This window comes from Lagenorhynchus albirostris, chromosome 3 (assembly GCF_949774975.1).
Source record: "Lagenorhynchus albirostris chromosome 3, mLagAlb1.1, whole genome shotgun sequence".
Lineage (NCBI taxonomy): Eukaryota > Metazoa > Chordata > Mammalia > Artiodactyla > Delphinidae > Lagenorhynchus > Lagenorhynchus albirostris.
In genome coordinates, this window is record NC_083097.1 from 89,553,652 (window position 1) to 89,575,177 (window position 21,526).

The 21,526-nt window shown below is 38.2% G+C and overlaps 1 protein-coding gene across 1 annotated transcript in view; it reads left to right on the top strand.

Moving 5' to 3' along the window:
• MAN2A1 (mannosidase alpha class 2A member 1) overlaps window positions 1-21,526 on the top strand; it is a 159,684-nt gene that overhangs the window by 131,119 nt on the left and 7,039 nt on the right. Inside the window, exons 17-20 of the mRNA XM_060143376.1 lie at window positions 2,808-2,941; window positions 6,497-6,638; window positions 9,071-9,204; window positions 16,151-16,345. Coding sequence (XP_059999359.1) covers window positions 2,808-2,941; window positions 6,497-6,638; window positions 9,071-9,204; window positions 16,151-16,345 — 605 coding nt within the window. The remainder of the gene's footprint in view (window positions 1-2,807; window positions 2,942-6,496; window positions 6,639-9,070; window positions 9,205-16,150; window positions 16,346-21,526) is intronic.

Consider the following 21,526-nt stretch of genomic DNA (forward strand, 5'->3'; position numbering starts at 1 on the left):
GGCTAAATTTTACTTTGCATTGCCTGTGTGTTAATAAGGATAAACAATCTCCATCCTCTCTTCTCCAAGGGCACAGAGTGTGAGGTGCTAGCAAAAGGGCACTTAGTTCTCTGTTGAAACCTGGGAATGGCCTCACACCCGCTCCCCCTCCCCCATGGACTACTCTTGTTAAGTAGGAGCTATTTTCTTTCCCAGGATTGAAGGAAAACTAGAAGGACTTAGAAAGCCCTGGCCATCTATGCTCAGGTAGAACCATTTTAGTAAAAGTATCTTTTGCTGCCACATCCTGCAAAGATCCAGCATATCACTGGGACCACTGGGTTTGTACCCCTGCTTCCTGGGGAGTTCTGCCCTCAGTCCCATGAGCTTCTTTGGGACTGACACATCTTAGGAATTCTTGACACAGAATAGGAAAAGTCAGCAGTCTTCTTTCTCCCTCACACATGTTCTTCTTTTAAAAATAATTATTTTTCTTTGAGAACTCAGGGATACCTCCTTGCTTTTTTTTACCATTACAGGTTTCGTTTGGTTTGTTCACAATAAGTATATTAAGTTTGAACTTATTTTAAGTCTACCATGGCACAGAATTTAAATCAATGTCTTGCTGAATTGTGAATGGACGTGAAGGCTCCTTTTAAAGGAGCTTTAAGCGTTTGTTGCCCCAACAGGATCTGAGCATAATACTGAGCTTGAGAAAGATGATTTTCTCAATGGAAATAATTTATCATTGCTAGAGATAATGTGAAATTACTAATTTTTTCTCGAAGCATGTTTTTTATAAATGTTTTCCAGAGATACATACCTTGAAATTAATGATGGTCTCCTTTGTGAAGACTTCATTTCATTTCATGTATTTTGTTGACCCCTGAGATAATAGTCCATCTAGAGAGGAGAAAACATAAAGCAGTACTAAAAATGCTATGAATGCTTTCAGTAAAGTAGAGTCACTTGCCATCTGCTGTTTTCCCTAATGCTGCATTAATACTAGCATCTCTAGTGCTACATGTTGGGTTTTGGGCATCTTTGGTTCATTTGTGGATGCTTGTCTTTTAAAATTTTATATACAATTCATTTGGTTTTAGAAAAATATTCTGGACAATGTAAGTACACTGGAAGGAAAGTTTGCATTTAAAGTAATGCATTTCCCAGTTCAAAGAACACACTATTGTTCTATCACCAGCATATGCACTTGCTTTTTTTCCCCCCACCCCCAAACTTCCCAATAGTGGTGAAGAAGTTTGGATCAACTATGTTGGCAGGTTCTGGTAATTCTCAGAAGGAAATGTATGTATGCATTTAATTAGCAGAGGTTAGTGGTTCAGACTGTGGCTATAAAGCAGGGAAAAAAAATGGCACTTCCTTCTCCCACCCATGGAGATCATGCTCATCATAGTAAGAAACTGAAGTTGGCTCTGGTTGAGGTTGTTGAGTTGGAAAGACAACATCTACCAGAAGAGAATTTCTGTGAGCATGCTGAAAATTATATTGATGGAAACTGCAGCCCATTTAGTATTGTTACCATATTATTATTTATGGTATACAATTTCCAGTTGTACTTTTCACATAAACCTATAATGCCTGGGCCAGCTGCATTTACATTTTTTCCACAAATCCCACAGATCCAAACTTCCTTTCTATTTGCTGTCTAAACTCTGGGGATTCTTCTTGGCTCCTGGAAAAAGCCTTCCTCACCCTCTTTCTCCCCTCCCTGCTTTTCTGTACGCAGCCCTCTTTCTCTAAAGAGTACGCTGGTTATCAGCAGAGTGACAGATTGTGTGTGAGAAGGGGGAAGAGGTGGGTCATGAATAACAACGGTGGTTAAGTGTCCAGGGTTCTTGGAACCTCAAAAAACTTCAGCTGTATGAAATAGGATATGGCCAATCTTTCTTCTTTGACCACTTTCGTAATCATTCTCTTCCTTAGAAGATCCTACAGTATCTTCTAAATCCACTCAAATCTGTATTAAGAGTGTTGGGTTTCTTCATAACTCCTCTCTCCAGCTCTGAAATAGACCCAAGGGTTCACTGAGGACCTGAAGATATAGTTAGGGTAGCATGACAGATAGAAATTAGTAAATACTTAAGGCTTATCCAAAAAAACAAAAATGTTCGATACATCTGGGACTTTTTCAAGCTCTCCTCTGCTTTATATAGCAAAGGGCAAAATGAATCACTCCATAACAAGGGATCCTAAGAGACACCAAACTCAATTTAAATTGATTTAAGTTCTGGGGAGCTCTCCAGATTATACTTCACAAATACTAATATGGTAATACCAGTTTTAGCCATAAATCATTGCATTGGACCTCCTGTCTCTTTTCCTGGCTATAGATCATGGGCAGTAATACACTGTCTCTTGAACCACCAGGGTGTAAATTTCACCGCTCATAATTTCCAGTGTGTGAGGAGAGCCTGGTGAAGAAGTAGGCTTGAATGGCTCTGTTGGGGAGTGGCAGTGCACATGAGTGGTGGATTGGCCTGTAGTGTGGCTGACCTTTTCTCATTTAATGTCCTCTTTCCCCTCTGGATCTCATTGCAGAATCATTTGCATGTTATATTTCACCTACATTTATCTCATTCTAGCCTCTTCATCCTTCTGTTGAGTTATATATGCCCCTGAATAAACGTTTTCTATTGTCTGATTTAAAAAAAGGTGAATTGTGACACCATTTGGCATATGAGAGATAGTAAAGATAGGAAGTAGGAAACAGGAAAATACCTGTAACGTTAGAAAGAGTTCTGTATAGTATATTTAAGAAAAGCGCGGCAATTATTTTTTTATTAATGTATATATTCTTTTAACTTTAGGAATAGAAGGACAGTCTGTGGAAATTTCCAATATTGTGGACATCCGAAAAGAACATAACCGTGAGATTGCAATGAGAATTTCTTCTAGCATCAACAGCCAAAATAGATTTTATACTGACCTAAATGGATACCAGGTAATTTCCCTTTAAAATGTTTAAGTAATGGTTATAATATGTAACTTTTATATGTGATGATGGGCCAGTTAATTTTGGAATCTTTGAAAAAATATGCTTAAGGTTGCAAATTATTTCTAAAATAAAACTGAATTTTAACAGACACTTTTAGGTTCTGTATTCAACCATATTTTCATATTTTTTAGAACAAATATATTTGCAAGACTATTTTGTGAAATGTCTATTTGTAAGGATTTATTTTTTCAAAGGAAGATTTAGTGACCATTACGCATGTTAAATACCTTGATGCTAAAATGTATATGAATTTATCTAATAGAAAGGGAATATTAATTAGGGACTGATGGAGTATATCTTTTTTTTCCTCATAAGGAATTGGTCTATGTATATTTAGTTTATTCCACATATGTTTTTAAATGTATGATTTAATACTGGGCTCTTTTAAATTTCAGGAAAACTCTTCTCTCTGATGTATATGTGTGTGTACATATATACACACACATATGTGTACATAGACATAGATATACAAATAAAAACATCAGTTTAGAAATGTGAGTAGGTGTGTATTTAGTCAAAATTTTCATGAAATAGTTTAAAATAGTAATGGGAAAATTGATTCATAAAAATTTTTAAGATTGTCATTTCTCTAATTTACTAGAGCTCTTTTGATTGTTACCTAAATCTCTGTATTCAGAGTGTATGTGTGTAACAACATATCTTTGAAATAATACTATTAGAAACATGAGCATGTTTGGTTTTGTTTGTTTGTTTGTTTGTTTTGCGGTACGCGGGCCTCTCACTGCTGTGGCCTCTCCCGGTTGCGGAGCGCAGACTCCGGACGTGCAGGCTCAGCAGCCATGGCTCACGGGCCCAGCCGCTCTGTGGCATGTGGGATCTTCCCGGACCGGGGCACGAACCCATGTCCCCTGCATCCGCAGGCGGACTCTCAACCACTGCGCCACCAGGGAAGCCCCATGAGCATGTTTTTGAGGCATTAGCATTTTAGAAATTTCTGGCTACGAATAGAAATAATTTCACAAATGCTGTTACTTTGATTTTCAACTGGGATGAGTGGAAGGGATTGTGATAATTTTCTCTTCTACAATTTCCTGCAAAAGTTAAATTTAAACCTTTTCAGAGCATAAAAATTGCAGCATACATTTTGAATTAACATGTTAATTCTTCTACAGCTGTTTGGTTTTCAAATGAAGCCCTGGCTTTATGGTGATTCATTTTCCTTGTGTACAAAAGAAAGGCTTTTCTTAAAGTCTTACAAAAGCAGTAATATGTATGTGTGGGTGTATACATGAATGAAAAAACTTAGTAAAAATGAATAAAAATGTGAATTTTCTTTACAAGGTTCGACCATTTTAATAAATAGGAAAATATTATTTTTAAGTCTATAGCCTAAGTGTTTCCTCTTTTTTAGAATAGGCCATTTCTTAAGCTTTGAAAAGAGTAGTTACTTGGGCCAAACTAGAAATCTAGACCCGCAGGTGGGGAGTGAGGGTAACAGCTACACAATTGTGACCGTTTTAAATGTCTTTTTTTTAAGTATACAACTAAATGGAGTAGGAAGATCAGGATTGGAGATTTCTTTTAATTAGCTTCCCTTCCTTCCTTCCTTTTTTTTTTTTTTTTTAACGTTTTACAGTTGTTTTTTCCACCAGTTTGTTAATGTCCTAGGGCTGTGATATAAACCGCCACAAACTGGGTGGCTTAAAACAACAAAAATTTATTCTCTCACAGTTTTGGACATTAGGAGTCCAGAATCAAGATGTAGGCAGGGCCCCACTCCTTCCATCGGCTCTAGGGAAGTATAACCTTGCATTTTCTAGCTTCTGGTGGTTGCAGACAATCCTTGGTACACCTTGCCTTGTAGACATATCACTCCAATCTCTGCCTGTGCTGTCACATGGTCTCCTTGTGCCTCTGAATGTCTCTCTCTGTGTCCAAATTACCCATTTCTTGTAAGGACACCATTCTTTTTTTTTTTTTAATCTTATTTTTTTATTTATTTTTGGCTGTGTTGGGTCTCCATTGCTGTGCACGGGCTTTATCTAGTTGCGTTGAGCGGGGGCTACTCTTTGTTGCGGTGCGCGGGCTTCTCATTGCGGTGGCTTCTCTTGTTGCGGAGCACAGGCTCTAGGCATGCGGGCGCACGGGCTTCAGTAGTTGTGGCGCATGGACTTAGTTGCTCTGTGGCATGTGGGATCTTCCCTGACCAGGGACTGAACCCATGTCTCCTGCATTGGCAGGCTGATTCTTAACCACTGCGCTGTCAGGGAAGTCCCAAACATCTAGTTTTTTTTGTTTTTTTGGTTTTTTTTTACATCTTTATTGGAGTATAATTGCTTTACAATGGTGTGTTAGTTTCTGCTTTATAACAAAGTGGATCAGTTATACATATACATATGTTCCCATATCTCTTCCCTCTTGCGTCTCCCTCCCTCCCACCCTCCCTATCCCACCCCTCCAGGCGGTCACAAAGCACCGACACTGTTCTTTAGATTATCGCTCACCCTAGTCCAGTATAACTTGATTTTATCTGCAGAGACCATATTTCAAAGTAAAATGACATTCACAGGTTCTGGGCGAACATGAATTTGGGGGGACACTATTCAGAACCAGTAAGTTGAATGACCTACTGCAGGGTTGTTGTGAAGATTAAAGATCTTATCTGTGAAATTCTCAATACTGTGCCTGGCATTAATGGTTACTCAGTACATGTTAACTATTATGTTTATGTTGAACTTCTCCTTTTCTGAGTTTCATGTCGAACTTTCATGAGTTTAAAAGAAGAGATGGCATTTTTATGTGGTATAAGATTTCTGATAACAAAGTCTCTGTTTGATGTCTCCTCCTGAGGTTTGAGTGAGTCTCCTTGACCCAGATCAGCTTAGTGCATTGTCAGTGTCTCAAAATATAAAATTAGAGTTGTATTTCATGCATTCAGATACTAGACCAAGAAAAATTGGAATTTGGAACTGTCTACATTGAAACTAAACAAGAAGAGTAAGCCTTGAATAGTTTTTAAATATAAATATGCATTTGATTATTATAACATAGTATGTTAGAGGATTTGGTGAGGAGATGTGTGGTATTTATTAAAACTGATACAAGAATCATAAGAGATATTTCTTGAAAGGGGATAGAGAGCTATTATGCTTAGCCTTCATTACAAAAGCAGTATGTTAGATGTAAATGAGAAGTGAATCCTTAATACCTTTATAATTTGTTTTATGCAAATATTGGAGAGCTAGAAAACTTGTTAAGAATTTTTATTCTGAATTTAAATGGTAATGCCTATTTTAAAAATCTGGACAAGTTCTACCTTTCTCACTTAAAAATTGTTTTCTAAGATGCTCATGATTTTTCTTCATATTGTTTTGAAGAATGTTTTCATTTCTAAGTTAGCTGTTCTATTGGACAAGAAAGGTGCTGTACCTTTTTTTGTTTGGAAGGAAAACCATCTGTAGTCGATAGTAATTTTTTTAAGTACATGTGTAAATATCACTTGATTTTTTTTTCCTTAACGAGAACTGTTTGGTCTTACAGATTCAACCTAGAATGACACTGAGCAAATTGCCTCTCCAGGCGAACGTTTATCCGATGACTACAATGGCATATGTCCAGGATGCTGAGTATCGCTTGACCCTGCTCTCTGCTCAATCTTTAGGTGTTTCGAGTTTGAAAAGTGGTGTGTTGTTTAGATTCTTTTTTGCTCTTATAAGTTTCACTCCCCAGTGTATAATCTTTCTGCTGGTAATATGTATTAATTATCATCCCCAGTCACAGGCTTTCTTCTTTTGAGAACCAGACTGTTAGTTAATTTTGAGCTTTATGAGACCAATGTAAAATAATAAATTTCCTTAATCTTCAGATGAAAAAAGAGGGACCTAAAAGTCCATGAAACTGATTATTTTTAAAGATAATTTACTTCACCTGATGGCTCGTTGTTTGCAGAAGTCTGTCATTATTGTGACTGATTGGGAATGGAAATTCAGACTCAAATTAAACTAAGTTTAGATAGAGTTCAGATAACTTAACCAGGTTTACAAAGGTGGAAATTTACAGTTCAAACTTAGGTCCTTCTCTGAATCCCATCCTTCTAGGACACTACCAGCTGAAAAGAAGAAAGGGAGTAGAGATGATACAGATATGGGGATAAAGAGGTGACAGACATGACTTTACAGATTCCAAAAGAGAGAATGTAATGGAGTGAAAGAGAAAATAGATAGTAGACGCTGATTGATTTTTTTTTTAGAACTTTCTATTGGGAGACTTTCTCCCTCATAATACATGTTTTTAATTATCATATACGTGTCAATTGCTCTTCTTTCCTTACATACTAAGAGTTGCTAAGACAAGCATGTTATGGAGCCAGGCAGATAATAAATGTGTACAGATGCCTGGCATATTCATTTTATATTGGGTATATGCATACAATCCCACTATTTATATTATGTATATACATGCATTCTGTACTTCCACACACAGAAAACCTTACTACTTATCATTTTTCTTTGTGGCCTTCACTAGACAAAATCATGAGATCATGTCATGAAGACATGATTACAGTTATAAAAATAATAATGGCCTCATGTTGGGGCTCCAGTGGGGAGTGCTGGGATTTGAGTGAATTGCGGAGCACATCCCCCCTGTACACTGGGGTGGCCACTGCTTTGTGTCAGCTACTTGTCGCCATGGGGAAAGGGGCCCAGTGTTGCCAAATTTTTCAGTTTTTGAAGAAAAGCCCAGAAGTTTGGAATTTTATGAGAAGTTGCCCATTCTGTAACTTGTGACATAATGTTTTAAAAATCAGAACATAAAGCCTCTTTGTGTCAGAGATGACTCCTGAGCTACCCATTTTAAACTCTGCCTTAAATTCTCAAAACTGGGCTCTACTTAAATAGGGGACTAGACCTTAGGATTCAAGCAGTCATGAACCAAACAGTATTATCTCACTTCCCTGATCAAGAGAGCTATGGACATAAAAACAATTTGAGTACAGGCCAGGAAGTTACTCAGTGTCACACAGTATATGAGCTAACATTTGGAGGCAGAGAGAAGAGTTAGAAATGACCAAGAGATTGATATACTAATTTGTGTGTGAAGAGATCAAATTCTACATAGGCATGGGGACAGTTAGCCCCAGTGCCTGAAGAGCATGTTCTGGACAATTGTCTTATGAAATATGGGGAAAACAACAATGAAAATTCTAACCAGCACTGTTAATTTTATGTACTGGATACCTAAACTGAGAAGATAGAAACTAAACAGACTTGGTTTGACTATGTAAGCATAATAGTTATTAAAATCCTTTATGTAGTTCCCTTTTATGCCAAATGATTGCTCAATACAGTAGTAAATATGAATGAATGGATAGATGAATATATATATTTAAACACATATAACTCGAGTGGGTTTGGGGGGAGTATAATCTTAAGCATATAAATATGTCTCTGGGTGATTTCTTTTCAGTTTTTTTTTTAGTCTGTAATTTTATAACCTAACCATTAGCTTACAATTTAACTAAAGGAGTTGTAGAATTATTGCATAGCAAATAAAGGAACCAAATATGACAACTTTTGGGGCCATAGGAGAAAAGACAAACTAACACAGTATCAGAGAGGGAAGGGGGTACATGGTGGGTGTCTCCAAATTCTAGGGCTTCAGAGAATCACAGCATATCAAGTAACCTAAAATTTTACTTCAAATCCTTTTTAGATTCTGTCCTTCTGTGTTTGTCTTATTACTCCATGCGTGATGTACATTTTTTAATGAACCTCATAAACATTTTTAAATTCCAAATGAAGCCACTAAATTTTTGGAGGATTTAATTTACTGGTTCTATTCATTTTTTGTAAGTTTCACTTTAATTTTGATCTCTTCTGTCCCATTTTTAAATTTCTTATTAGATTTTACTAGAAGCTGATAAAGAAAAGAAGAAATACAATCTTGCTTTATGAGTTTATACTAGCTGCTTTGCGCTATTATCGAGAGGAAGCCCATGGTACTGTGGGTTGTATAGGTCTGTCTCCCTGACTGGAGGAAAAACTTCAGTCGAGACCCTGCCTTGTATTATGAGGTTCTCAATGAATAACCCTGGCCTGTTTGTTTGTTTGGTAGGTCAGATTGAAGTTATCATGGATCGAAGACTCATGCAAGATGATAATCGTGGCCTTGAGCAAGGTGTCCATGATAACAAGATTACAGCTAATTTATTTCGAATACTACTAGAAAAAAGAAGTGTCATGAATATGGTAGGAAAAAAGCTCTCATGTTCGGACGTTGTTTGTTCTTTGCCATCCAAAATTATGACTTTATACTTTTTTATTTTTTGCATTTTCCAATATTGAGATATTTTTGTAATAGACTTAGCCTGTATTCACAAAAAAGAGAACTTCATTTATATATACTGTGTAAGATTTACATTCAGGCCATTTTAATTTTTAGTTTTGCTTATTGTGTAGATATAAAATAATGTTAAGGAATCAGCTTGGGTGAAATTTCCTGAAATTACTTTGAAAGAAATGAGCGTTGAGTTTAAAGGATAGAGATTAGTCATGTACTTAGGAGATTAAGTTTGATTAATAAAATTTATTTGAAACCTTAGTATACTCATTCTAGTCTTAGGCTCATCTGTTGAAAGTAGATTTACTTGAACGCTTTCTTGTTCAGTTTTCATTACTCAAAGCAAAAATCTAGCATTCCATGTAAAAGAGTCTGGCAAAAGCTTGATCGGACATGAACCAATCTGACAGTATACTCCTTCAGGTGGCAGAAAAGTTACCTCAGAGCCCCCCATAGACTGCTGACTACCCACCTCAGATGGCCCTGGACATGGCCCGTTTTCACTTACTCTGCTTTTCATCTTTCCACACTGACCATTTCAGATCTTTTCTACTCTTTTCAGCCAGTGGCCTCACCATCCACTGTGTAGAGAGAACAGCCATTCATAGGGCTCTCTGTTCTAGATACCAAGCATCTACTCCCACCTTGTCCTTCTTCCCTTGTGTTACCTTCCTTTCCTTGTAGCCCAGTCCCTCCAGTGTCCTTGGAACTGACCCCAGTCTCCCTCCTGAGGATCCTTTTGTTAATCATCCTCCCTCCTTCCCTGTCCCTGCTCCTCATAGCCTTTCAGTTGGCTTTTAAATGCTCTTCGTTTTCTATCATGAAAAACAAAAACAAAAAACAGCCCTCACTCAGACTCTCTGTTTCCCCTACACTATCTCCTCTACCCCACTGAGCCAGAGCTGATGAGGTGAGTTTGTGTCCTCACCTCCCTCTCACACTCAGTTCATTTCAGTCTGGTTTGAGCCCCCATCATATGCTCTTGCCAGTGTCACTAGATCCAGTGGATGTTTTCAGTTATCATCTTACTTCACCTTTCAACAGCATGTGACACTGACCATTGTCATATCCTAAAACACTGCCTAGCGAGCTTCCATGGTGCCCTACTTACTTGGTTTTACTTGGTTTTCCTCCTGACTCTGGGGTAGTTCTTTCTCTGTCTCTCTCATAGCTCTTTATTCAGCCATTAAATATTAGAGCCCTCAAGGCTCGGCCCCAGGCCTTTTCCTTTTCTCATTTTGTACGGCCTTCCTCTGCGTCAATTGGAACCCACAAATACAAGCCCCCAGCTTCGGTTTCACCTCTCACCTCCAGACCCATCTATCTGGTTGCTTCCTGGCATTTCTTTCTACATTTTTAAGGGCATCTCAAGCTCGACATATCCAATATCATTCTTGTGATCTCCCCCCCACACCTGGCCCTTTTCCAGTGTTCCCTCTCTTGATAACTAGCACCACCTTCCATCCAGTCCAGCCGCCTATGAGTCATCTCTGATAGACACTTCTCCTTTGCTTGCTCTCTTCTCACAGCAGAGTCATCACCAGTGCTTGGCTATCTCATTGCCTGAATATTTCAAATCTATGAACTTGATTACTTCAGCGACTCTAATCTAAACTAGCATCATGTGTTTCCTGGAGGTAGCCTATACACATCCACTCTTGTCTCTTCTTTCTGCTATATCTGTTTTTAACCCAGTAAGCAGTGTTTTTTGTTTTTTCAAAACCAAATCTGTCCTCCCTGTGCCCTGCTTAACCCCACTATGTCTTCTCATTGCTCTCAATATAAAAGCCAAATCCTTACCATAGCCCACAGATCTCCTCGTGGTATGGGCCCTGCCTGTCCCCCATCCTCATCTACGTGGCTCTCCCTGTTTCTGCTCTGGGCCAGCTGGTTTTTCTTTCAGTCATAAGGACTTCCCATGCACCCAGCCCTCAAAGCACCTTTGCACACGCCTTTCAATCTCTCTGCCCAGCGACTCTTAGTCATAGTTCAGATCAGGGCCTACTTCATCAACTGCTTCGGCTTGACCAGGTCAGATCCCCTTCTGCGCTCCCTCAGAACCATGCACCTCTCCTTTGTGTTTGTGTGATTATGTGATCATTGTTTTTCTCCTCTTTGGGACCGTAAACCCACTGGGAGTAGGGCTTATGTCTCTATCTGCTTCTAGGATTATTCCTAGCAGAGCAAGCACCCAGTGTATGTTCTGTGAATGAATACACAAATGCACAGATGAATGAACTGTGATAGCACATTGCACCACTGTATTTATCGCAATTACTGCTTACTGCCTTGTCACCGTATGCATGTTCTATTCCCCCTACTAGATTCTAGGGATTTGTCTACTTCATTTGCATGTGCCCCACAGGGCCTCCTTGCCTGTGGTAGGCATTCTATAAATAAAATACTAGTTGATTGAATGAAATGGCAACAGCTAATTATGGCAAAGAATTCTCCCAGTATTTAGAACCTTTTAGGAAAAGATTTTAATATCCATTTTAGATGTCAAGATTTATACCAGTTCTTGAGACTCGTGGTTTAAATCAATTACTGATAAGAGCTTAGTTTTAGGGTTAAAACTTTATATAAAAATCATTGTCTGAGTGCTGGCAGCTACTATCTTTTGCTCCTCCTGAAATGTTTCTGGCTTTGACGATTTTTCTCTCTATAGACACTAATTTACAAAACTTCTGTTAACTATGGCAATAAAAATGTTCATGTCAGATCTATAAAGCTTTCACTTAGAAGTTAAATAATTTGTTTACTGTCATTCAGAACTCTTTGGGTAGTAATTGATTTAAATTTGATTCAAAGATTTTATAATCCTGTGTTGGTTAAGTTTTTCTTTTGCTAAACTATAAATTCTTGGGCTTAAATCAATAGTTTCTTTTAAATAAGAAATGAACTAGAGAAGAGAAAATACATTTTAATTTCTAGCGAAATTGATTAAAAAGACAATTGATTAAGAAATGTTAATATGTCATCATGTAACTTAAATTTTCTAGAAAGTGTCTTTATTTTCAACTCAGACTTATGACTAAAATATCAATGGTAGAAACTGAGGTGGGGAGACACTCCCTGGAAGGGAACGCATTTTAGTGGGAAGCTTTGAGCCTCATGGGAATAATCCTGGATGACTAGATGAAAGCGTCCTGTTCTTGAGCGTTCTGCAGAGAGGCAGTGAGAACAAGACTGGAATGATAAATAATTGCTGGGAGAGGTATAAATGCCCAGTGAAGCACTGTGGCTGTGTGAGGTTGACTGTCATCCGTGGGAATAATGCTCAAGGCTCAGCAGAAGTGGAAAACAGGAACTGTCTTATCAGCATTACTCTTCAGGGTTTGTTTCTTTGACCCTTACTTCCTACCCCCTTTCTTCTGGCGACTAGTATAATAGTAAAGGGGGCGTTGAACTAGGAAGTGTTCGTGTGTTACAACTGGGTCATTTTACCTCTGGATACCAGTTCTTCACATATAAGGAGAGGAAGTTGGAGAGATCAGGTAAAAAACTCAAATGCTGACAGGGCTCAGGGAAGTGATGGCATGAGGGAGGTTGTTCAGGTTTGAGGGCAAATGCTTACGTGAGGTGACCAGAGGGTCTGTGGTGAACATGAGGATGGACACATCCCACTTAGGAGCCACAGCTCAGCCCTAGATGATGTTTCCACATGAGAATGTGGAGACCCAGTGTGACTTCATTTTCCAGTGTTTGGGGTAAAAAAACAGTTATCTGTTAAGGGGAGTTTTTGTTATTATTGTTGTGTTGATGATTTTAATGTGAAATCTCTTGGATTTTTTTCTTTTTTTGAGAGGTGGCTGAAAAACAAATAACTTTTTAATACCATACAGAGCTACCAAAACATGTCTAATAGGCCAGCTTGGCCCATATACTACTAGGCTTCAGCTCTGCGCTAAATGATATTTATCTCTAAATCTTACAGGTCTACATATTTTCATTCATTCTCTCTCCTCCCTCTTTGTCTTTTTACCCCATCCTTCCCCCTACAGTAATTTTCTCTCTTTCATTTATATTGCATTGCTTGTTAATGTAGTAATTAATAAATTAATTACTCATCAACAAACATTTATCAAGTTCTCACCGTGTGTCAGGTCATTCTGAATAAACAAAGGTGACTAAAAAAACGATCTTTTTCTTAATAATTTAGCAGGTTTTGATGTAGACAGAATGGAAACCTGTGATGTTTAGGAATCAGAGAACTCATCAGGGCTTAATGAAGGGCACGAAGGAGCCTGGCAAGAAGTTCTGACTTATGAAATAAGGGCTGAAACCCAATAGAGAAGATCGCAACTTGATGTGGTTTGGATCAGAATGTGCTAGAAACTCTTTTTAATGTTGAACAGGATGCAGGGAGAAAACCAGACCTGTACAGTCTGAAACCTTCCAACCTACAAGAAACCAAATAATGTTTAGAGTAGTATATTAGTTACTATAAGGCTGGGAAATTCATTTATAGCTTAAACGAACATGTAAAATTTCCTGTAGTAAATATATTTTATAAGCTTTGGGTTTATCATCAGGGTTATGGTTAAAAGATTGGTGATAGCTCCACAGTTAAATATCTTGCTAGCCCCTTACTGCTATAAATATGTTCAGAAAGTGTGGGAATGATGGCGCTCTGCCTGAGACTTTGCCACACCCGACTTGGTCAGCGTCCAGCAGTGTTACTTGTTCAAGGAGCTCTTCTGACACCGAACCACAACTCTTATATAAACTTTTCTTCTTTATCTTGATTAGGAGACAATAAATAGCACAGTTCTTGAATGCTAAAAGTGCTTACATTCACGGCATTGTATCATTTGACAAGACTTTTCATTAACATGTTTTCAAGTCTGCATGTTGGTTTTTTTAATCCCAAACAAGTTAAAGGATGAGGCTTATACTTTTGATTCCAAAGGGAGCTTTGTTTCTTCTAAAAGGTTGGGAGGATGTCTGGGGTGGCAGTTCCTAGCACAGGTCAGCAGAGCGGTGTGGGACTGACTATGTGACAGTCATCTGGGGGGCTTTTAACTTTACCTTCCGAGGGTCCCACCCCAGGAGGTTCTGATTCAGTAGATTTGGGTTCGGGTCCAGGGATCTATGTTTTCTAAAAGTTCCCCAGTCAATGTGGGGGAAGCACTGAAGGTCAGAACTGATTTGGGTTTGGAGGAATAGTAAATATGCACATCACTGCTACTAAGGTATAGATAATCTATCAAGAAGTACCCTACGTACTCACTGAAGCGTCCGAGGATTCCTCCAAGAGCATAAGACAAAGCCAGAAAGCTTTTTCTGAATGTTTCTTGACCTAGAATGGACTTAATGCCTCCGGAATCTGATAAGGCAGGTGTTTTCCTGCCTTAAAAAGCTTTTACCTTTTATTACTCAAAAGTGATTTTGTCAGCAATCCTGACCTAGATTATGAAGTCCTTTGATATTTGAGTATACTTAAAGCTTCTTGTTGAAACTGTTCCCTCTCTCTTCATGCTATTCTACAAGCTGCATTAAATTTCAATATTGCTGAAGAATATTATTTTATATGCTTTATTTAATCTTTCCTTAAAAAAAGGAATGTGGAATGGATAAAATTTTTTAACAACGCTTTTTATACCTAATATTTTTTGTCAGTATCTTAATATTGTAGTGTCCCTCTGTTGCCTTGAAAAAATTTTCTTTTCTCTCTTCATAGTCTGAATTGTAATGGTATCTACAGTTTGCTGCTGGCAAGGTGCTCCTCACTCTTTGCTACCACCCTCTGTTCAATGCTAATCTGACATTCTGAATTTTAAGCTCTGTATCTTCTGTAAATCTTATCTTTTCACACAGATAAGTAGCCAAACCTTTTATTTGAGCCCTCTATTAAAAATATGCAAAATCAGAAGATATCAGTGAAATAGTCATTACGAAAAATAAGATATAAAATTAAATTTTCTGTAAATGTTGCTGGTGATCAAAAGACCTTTCTACATAAATTATGTTTTCTTCTTAGTGCTTTTCTGTGTCTGCTTTTACACCTTAGGCATTATTGGTTAAGGTTCTACTTAGTCATTGATTTAATTAATTGTGTATGTCATCTACCATATGTATACCCCTAGTTCTGGTAGATTTACTTAATGTTTGAACATGCTGAAATACTTGGCTCTAAGCATACACCATAACAAAGACTAAAGTATTTAAAAATTATACTGAATAAATTGTGTACCATGTAAATGTGTGATAACTATTCTATAACACATATAGTAGTTCCTATTTTTGGAATAAAGTGAAGCAACTGACAATGATTTTACCAAATTTAAAAAAACAGATGATCTAGTTATGCTACCTGTGTTATTTTAAATATTTATTTCTGAGTTTTTTTTAAAAAATCCTATCATTGGGTAACATTTATAAAACATAACTTCGGATCAATACATAACTTTACAGTCTAGTTAAGTGTATAAATGAAACCATAAGAATATGATGGGTAAAACCTGAGGGAGAAGAGATAGCATTTGACGATGTATAAGATATATGAACATCCCAACCCATCTACTTTAAGAGTTTTGTGGTAGGTTGAGAAAGAATTTTCATAAAAAGTTATACCTTGTCCTAGAATGTTGAGAATGTTGTCAGGATTTTTAGTTTTAAAGCAATGAAAAAGAGATATTTCTCAACATGGGAGTTAGGTGGACACTGTTTTCTTAGAACTGAACTTGGTAATCTGCTGTGCATTGTCTAAGACTTATTTATAAAATATAATGCAATCAAAGTATTAATATATTTGTATATTTTTTTCCTGTTTAAGCCCTGTCTGATAATTCAATTAATACTGTAAGAACTGCAAATATATAACTCTTAAGCATTTTTCTTTTTTCTTGATAGGAAGAAGAAAAGAAGTCGGTCAGTTATCCTTCCCTCCTTAGCCACATAACTTCTTCTTTCCTGAATCATCCTATCTTTCCAATGACAGAAAAGGTCCCTGTGCCCACCCTTCAGCTGCTCGGTGAATTCTCTCCATTAATGTCATCTTTCCCTTGTGACATTCATCTGGTTAATCTGAGGACGATACAATCAAAGGTATATCCCAAAACATATCTATAAAAAATTACTTTTTGTAGTATACTTGGTGTAAGGGGGTGGAAGGAATAAAACTGTAAATTTTACTCTGCTTCAAAGAATGATTAAGAGGACTTCACCTTTAGGCAACATCATTGTACCTTTCACTTGACTGTTGCTCTGTAGTTTAGAGTGTTTCCTTAGACTGATTTATTTTATTCTCAGAAAAGTTCTGTGTGGTGAGCAGGTCAGGGAATATCAGCTTCTTTTTACAGATAAGGAAGCTGAGACTGGCCTGAGGTCACATAATTAGTAGGTGGGAGAACCAGGCCTTAAGATCAGCCCTACTGGCATTTTCCATTTGTTTCTCCTTATTAGTCAGTGTTTCTCAGGAGTTAGAGAAACAGAAGGTATAGTGTGTAATTATTTCTGTACCAGAGACTTTGTACATTCATATCTTTTCTCCTAAAAATACAAAAAAAATCCTAAAAACCCCAAATCTTTGCATTGAGAATCCAGCTATGTAGATGAGATATAAAAACACATCAGAGGAAGAAACAAGGGAAGATTTTATTAGGGATGGAATTTTAACACAGTTTGATTGCTTGAGTTTACCTACATGCCTACTTTTAAAGTCAGAGACTGCATTTGAAAAGAAGAAAAGATGAGAGGTTTGACATCATTTTTATGTTTTGTAAAGCTGTTTCATCTTGTGGATTGACATCCACTTAGCCGGAAATAGTGAGTGGTTATAGATTCTGTAGGAAATGTCTTATAATAAATGGCCTGAGTGCGAAAAGAAGAGTGTTCATGTTGGAAGAGAGTGTAAGAGGAAAAAATGTTTAGCTCAAGAACAAAGAACTGAAGAGAACCAAACAAAGGAAGGATCAATGCCTACAAATTTGGACATTTAGGGCTTTAAAACTATATGTCCAAGATAGGGAACTTACGCCTGACTATGTAGGAAAATACATGTGTCTAATAATAATGAATGCAAGTGAACGTTAGAGGCCTGTGTGTGTATCTCTGTGTCAAAAGGGCTTGTTTGATCACGTGAGTGAACTTCAGGATTTATTTCATGCCTGCTACATGCCAGTTATTGCTAAAGGCACTGGGGTATAGTCATGGACTAAACAGACAAGAGCCCTTGCCTTTCTGAAGCTTAGATTCTAGTGAGAGGAGAAAAATAATTGAAGATGAAAAAATAAGAGAAACATATGTTAGATGATGATAAGTGTTATAATGAAGGGGAAGAAGGAAGGAAGGGCAGTTTGAGAAGGTGATTTGAATAGCGTGGTTGGAGAAGGCCTTGCAGAAAAGGTGATAATGGAGTAAAAATCCAAAGGAGGTCAGGGAATAAGAAATGCAGATTTCTGAGGGTAGAGCGGTTGGGAAGAGTTAGGAGCAAGTGGAAGGCCTGAAGGCAGGAGATGCTGGTCAGAATGGAAGAGCCATGAAACCTGGGCTGTTCTTTGATTCCTTGCTGTATCCCCCTGCCGAGAACAGCGCCTGCACCTAGTAGGGGCTCGGTGACAATTTGTTGGACAAGTGGACCTTGTGAGCGTTCTCTCTAGGATTCTACTATGGTCTTTTGTGGGTCTACTTTTTGACTCAGGGAAAGAACGCACTAGAGATGGGCAGCCTCCCTGAGGTAACCTGTCATTAATTCATGGGCTAAAGAGAATGGATAGGGTGGAGACAGCAGACTCTGAGCCTCAGGCTGCCACCTCGGGGCATGGATGGTAGAGGACATTAGCGAGCTGAGGGATCCAGGGGCTTCTGGGGTCCATGGCGGCCATGGAGAAGTTTTAGCCTCACTTTTAGATGACTCTTTCCCATGATTATTTTCTGGAAGCAGCACCAGCTGACTCCAGAATCGGTGAGTGTAGGGTTTTACCCTCCAAGGTTTTCGCTTGTTTTCCAGATCACCTCTTTTTTATGATTACCTGTTCCTTTCATTCTTCCTGCTGTTGGCTAGCTTCCTGTAATACAAATCTAATCACTTTCGGGATTAAAAATCCCATTGCCTACAAAGTTGATTTAGACCCTTGGGCATTCAGTCCCTCTGCAGTCTGGCCTCGCTGGCTATAGCCACCTGGCTTCCCATTGCCCTTCTCACCTTTGGAAGGTGAACCACCTTCACTCCCTGCTGGCTGCGTGACTGCTGACTCAGCTACCATTTATAAAATGGGCCTGATATCAGATATGCCTGTTTCAGGTCTAGTATGAAAAACAGATGAAATAGTGCTGTGAGAGCCCTTTGAAACAGAAGTGCTTTGTAGACATACATTGTTATCCTGATGATGCTTACAGTACATGCCAACGCAGGTGCAAACTGGAGTTTTAGCAGAGGGAATAAAAGCAATTTAACAATTTGACCAGGAAGAATAAAGACTGAAATGCCTAACCATAGGCATAGGTTAATGCCTAACACGTGATCAGAACTAAATATTTGGGGCTTTTTTGCATTATCATATAAATTGGTGCCAGTTCTATGTTAGTCTTTGACTCTTAGCACGTATTTCTAACAGTTGTTCAAAAACTTACCAGTACAATTATACTCCAGTGAAGATGTAAAAAATAAATAAATAATAAAATTGCAGGGGGAAAAGAAAAACTTACCAGTAGTCCGAAGGGATACTTTAAAGAATTGCTCTCTGTCCCCTAACCTCTGATAATAGGAAAGTAATCATTGAAGGAAGCTAATGTAGGTATTCATTCAAAGAAAGCTTGATACTTAAAAGGTGTCAAGTGTAATTTCATGATTATACTAAAAGAAAGACAAAAATAACTCAATCCAGAAGCCAGAGCTAATCATTTTGGATTGTGTTCTTGTTTTTTTGTGTGTGCTGGCAGCCTCCAGCATACAATAATGAGTTGTTCAGAGACTGCAGTGCATTTTTCCCATTGAAATTATGTAAACAGAGGTGTTGGCTGCTTCCAAGCAAGACTAGAGGTCTACATTGGCCTATATCTAAGTAAGCATTTTCCTAACCATCACCTCACAGTATTTCCATGAGAAAAGTGTCTGAGGACCCCCTTGACATGATAAGGGCACATCTGTCTTCCCTTCTGACCTCCCCCATCAGCTGTGTAACAGAGGACACGTCCTCTGCTTGCCCATGCCCAGGCTGCTGTCTGAAGGTTGCTCAGTTCTAAGCCTCAGTCTCCCTCACTCCTTGAGGAGAAAGGAGTTATGGGCTCAAGCAATAGTGAGAGAAGGAAGGTGGGGGCTGGAGGTTTGCTAACCACTGAGCTGGTTCAGCATTTCGAGCTATTATTCTCCGAGTCACTGTGTCCAGATCACACTGAGGAGATTTTTACAAGAAGAGACTTTTACAGATTCCCCCATCTCTGAGATTCTGATTCTGTAGGTCTGGTGTGGAGAGCTTAGGAATCAGTAATTTTTAATAACTCTCATGATTCTAGAAATTGCTGAGTTATCACCATTGGCTAAATTAGGAAAGTAAGGGTTAGAGAAATTAAATGATTAAAATTAAACTACCCAGCAGTAAATGGCAGAATCAGGAGCCACATCCAGGTCTTCTGAACCTGGGTGCTGAACGTAGCCTCAGAGGGTGGTATTTGACCTTTTAAGACTTACTAAATCTGTTCTTAAAGTCCAGTTTCTCAAGGAGAAAAAGTCGTTTTTCAGAAATTGTTCTATATTGGTAGATGAGTTTATTTTTACATAGGCATCTCTTGCTTTTCTAGTTTATAATTTTTTTTGGAAAAAACTTAATTATATGTCATATATTTGTAGTCAGATGAAGAGGGAAACAAACATCTCTTAAAACCCTGCCTCATAGCTGTATGGCCCAGCATGCTCCAGCCCCTGTCTAGGAATTTAAATGTTAGCCTTCTCATCCTATATGCCTGGCCTCCAACTCTCTTTATCACCCTCTGTTCTTACACTATCAACAGTTTGAGATACAAAACGAAGCTTCTATAAAGATTTGAAAACTGGGGAATAAGAGGACCACTCAAGTGCACTAAACGGGAAAACGATGTCATTGGGAAAGGGTAATGATTTAGGGAGAAGAGAGGCTTGGTAGAGAGGATGCTGGGAGAATCTCATGGGAGGACGGATCATGGGTCAGGCTACAGTGAAAGGTTCATCCTGGAATGCTGACATTCCAGAGATGAGGAGGAACTTGATTAAGCTGTTCATCTAGGCTTCATGGAGCCATTCTGCCTTGATGTTTTGAACAGTGATATCTGTTTCAACTTTTTTTTGCAGATTGTTTCCACTGCTTTTATGTTTACATATATTTTTATTTAATTTAATTTTAGATATATATCTTTATATCTATACTCTCTATCTATAGCTATGTATTACATTTAACTCTTCACTCTGTATGGAATTTATTTTGATTTGTGCTTAACTGTTTCTTACAAATAGTTAACCAGTCATTTCAACATCAGCACCACTTACTGAATAAGATTTTCTCTCTCAACTTGTTTATACCACCCCCTCCTTTTCTTGTAAGAGGCAGTTTAAGGTTTTACTTTATTTTGCCCTTCTTATAAGAATTGATTGGTGCTTTATTGATCTCCCTAGCTTCTCGAAAGGTGAAAATTGTGGGAAAAAATGTCCTTTGTTGTACATACCTGAGAACAGCTATTCACCTTCCCCTTTCTTTCTGTCATGCTATCTTGTTGATTAAAACAGGATAACTGTTATTGACATTTTAACGAGTGCCCTGGAAAATGAATTTCTACTGGTTATTTCCTGTCTCAGGACTTATAACACAGTGTGAGATTTTCTAACCTTCCCAGCTGCCAGAATGCACTGAAATATGAGTGTTGTTTGGCATTTTCAAAGAATCTGGGCGAGTTGGAGAAATTTTCCCACCAGGTGTTTAGCTATGCCTTTATCTGTGTACCACTTACACATCCTCTGAGAAGGGTGGGGTCACATTCTTCTTGGAGAATCTGGTCAAAGTTACAACCCCTCTCTTCCTCAGAAACAACGTGTGTACGTATGCTGTTTAGCACAGCTTCCAGGCGTTACAGATTTGTGACCCTCACTTTTGTAAGGAGCAAATCCAGCTTCTTTTGGTGTGAGATGCGAGTAGCTCAGCTCTCACGTTTTGCAGAGTTCTCATCCACCTCAGGAGAGGAACATTTGGCTCTTCCTTTTCTTAGAAGAGACTGTCAGATGTGTGTGTAATTTTCAGAGAGACTTTAAATCCTGTTTCA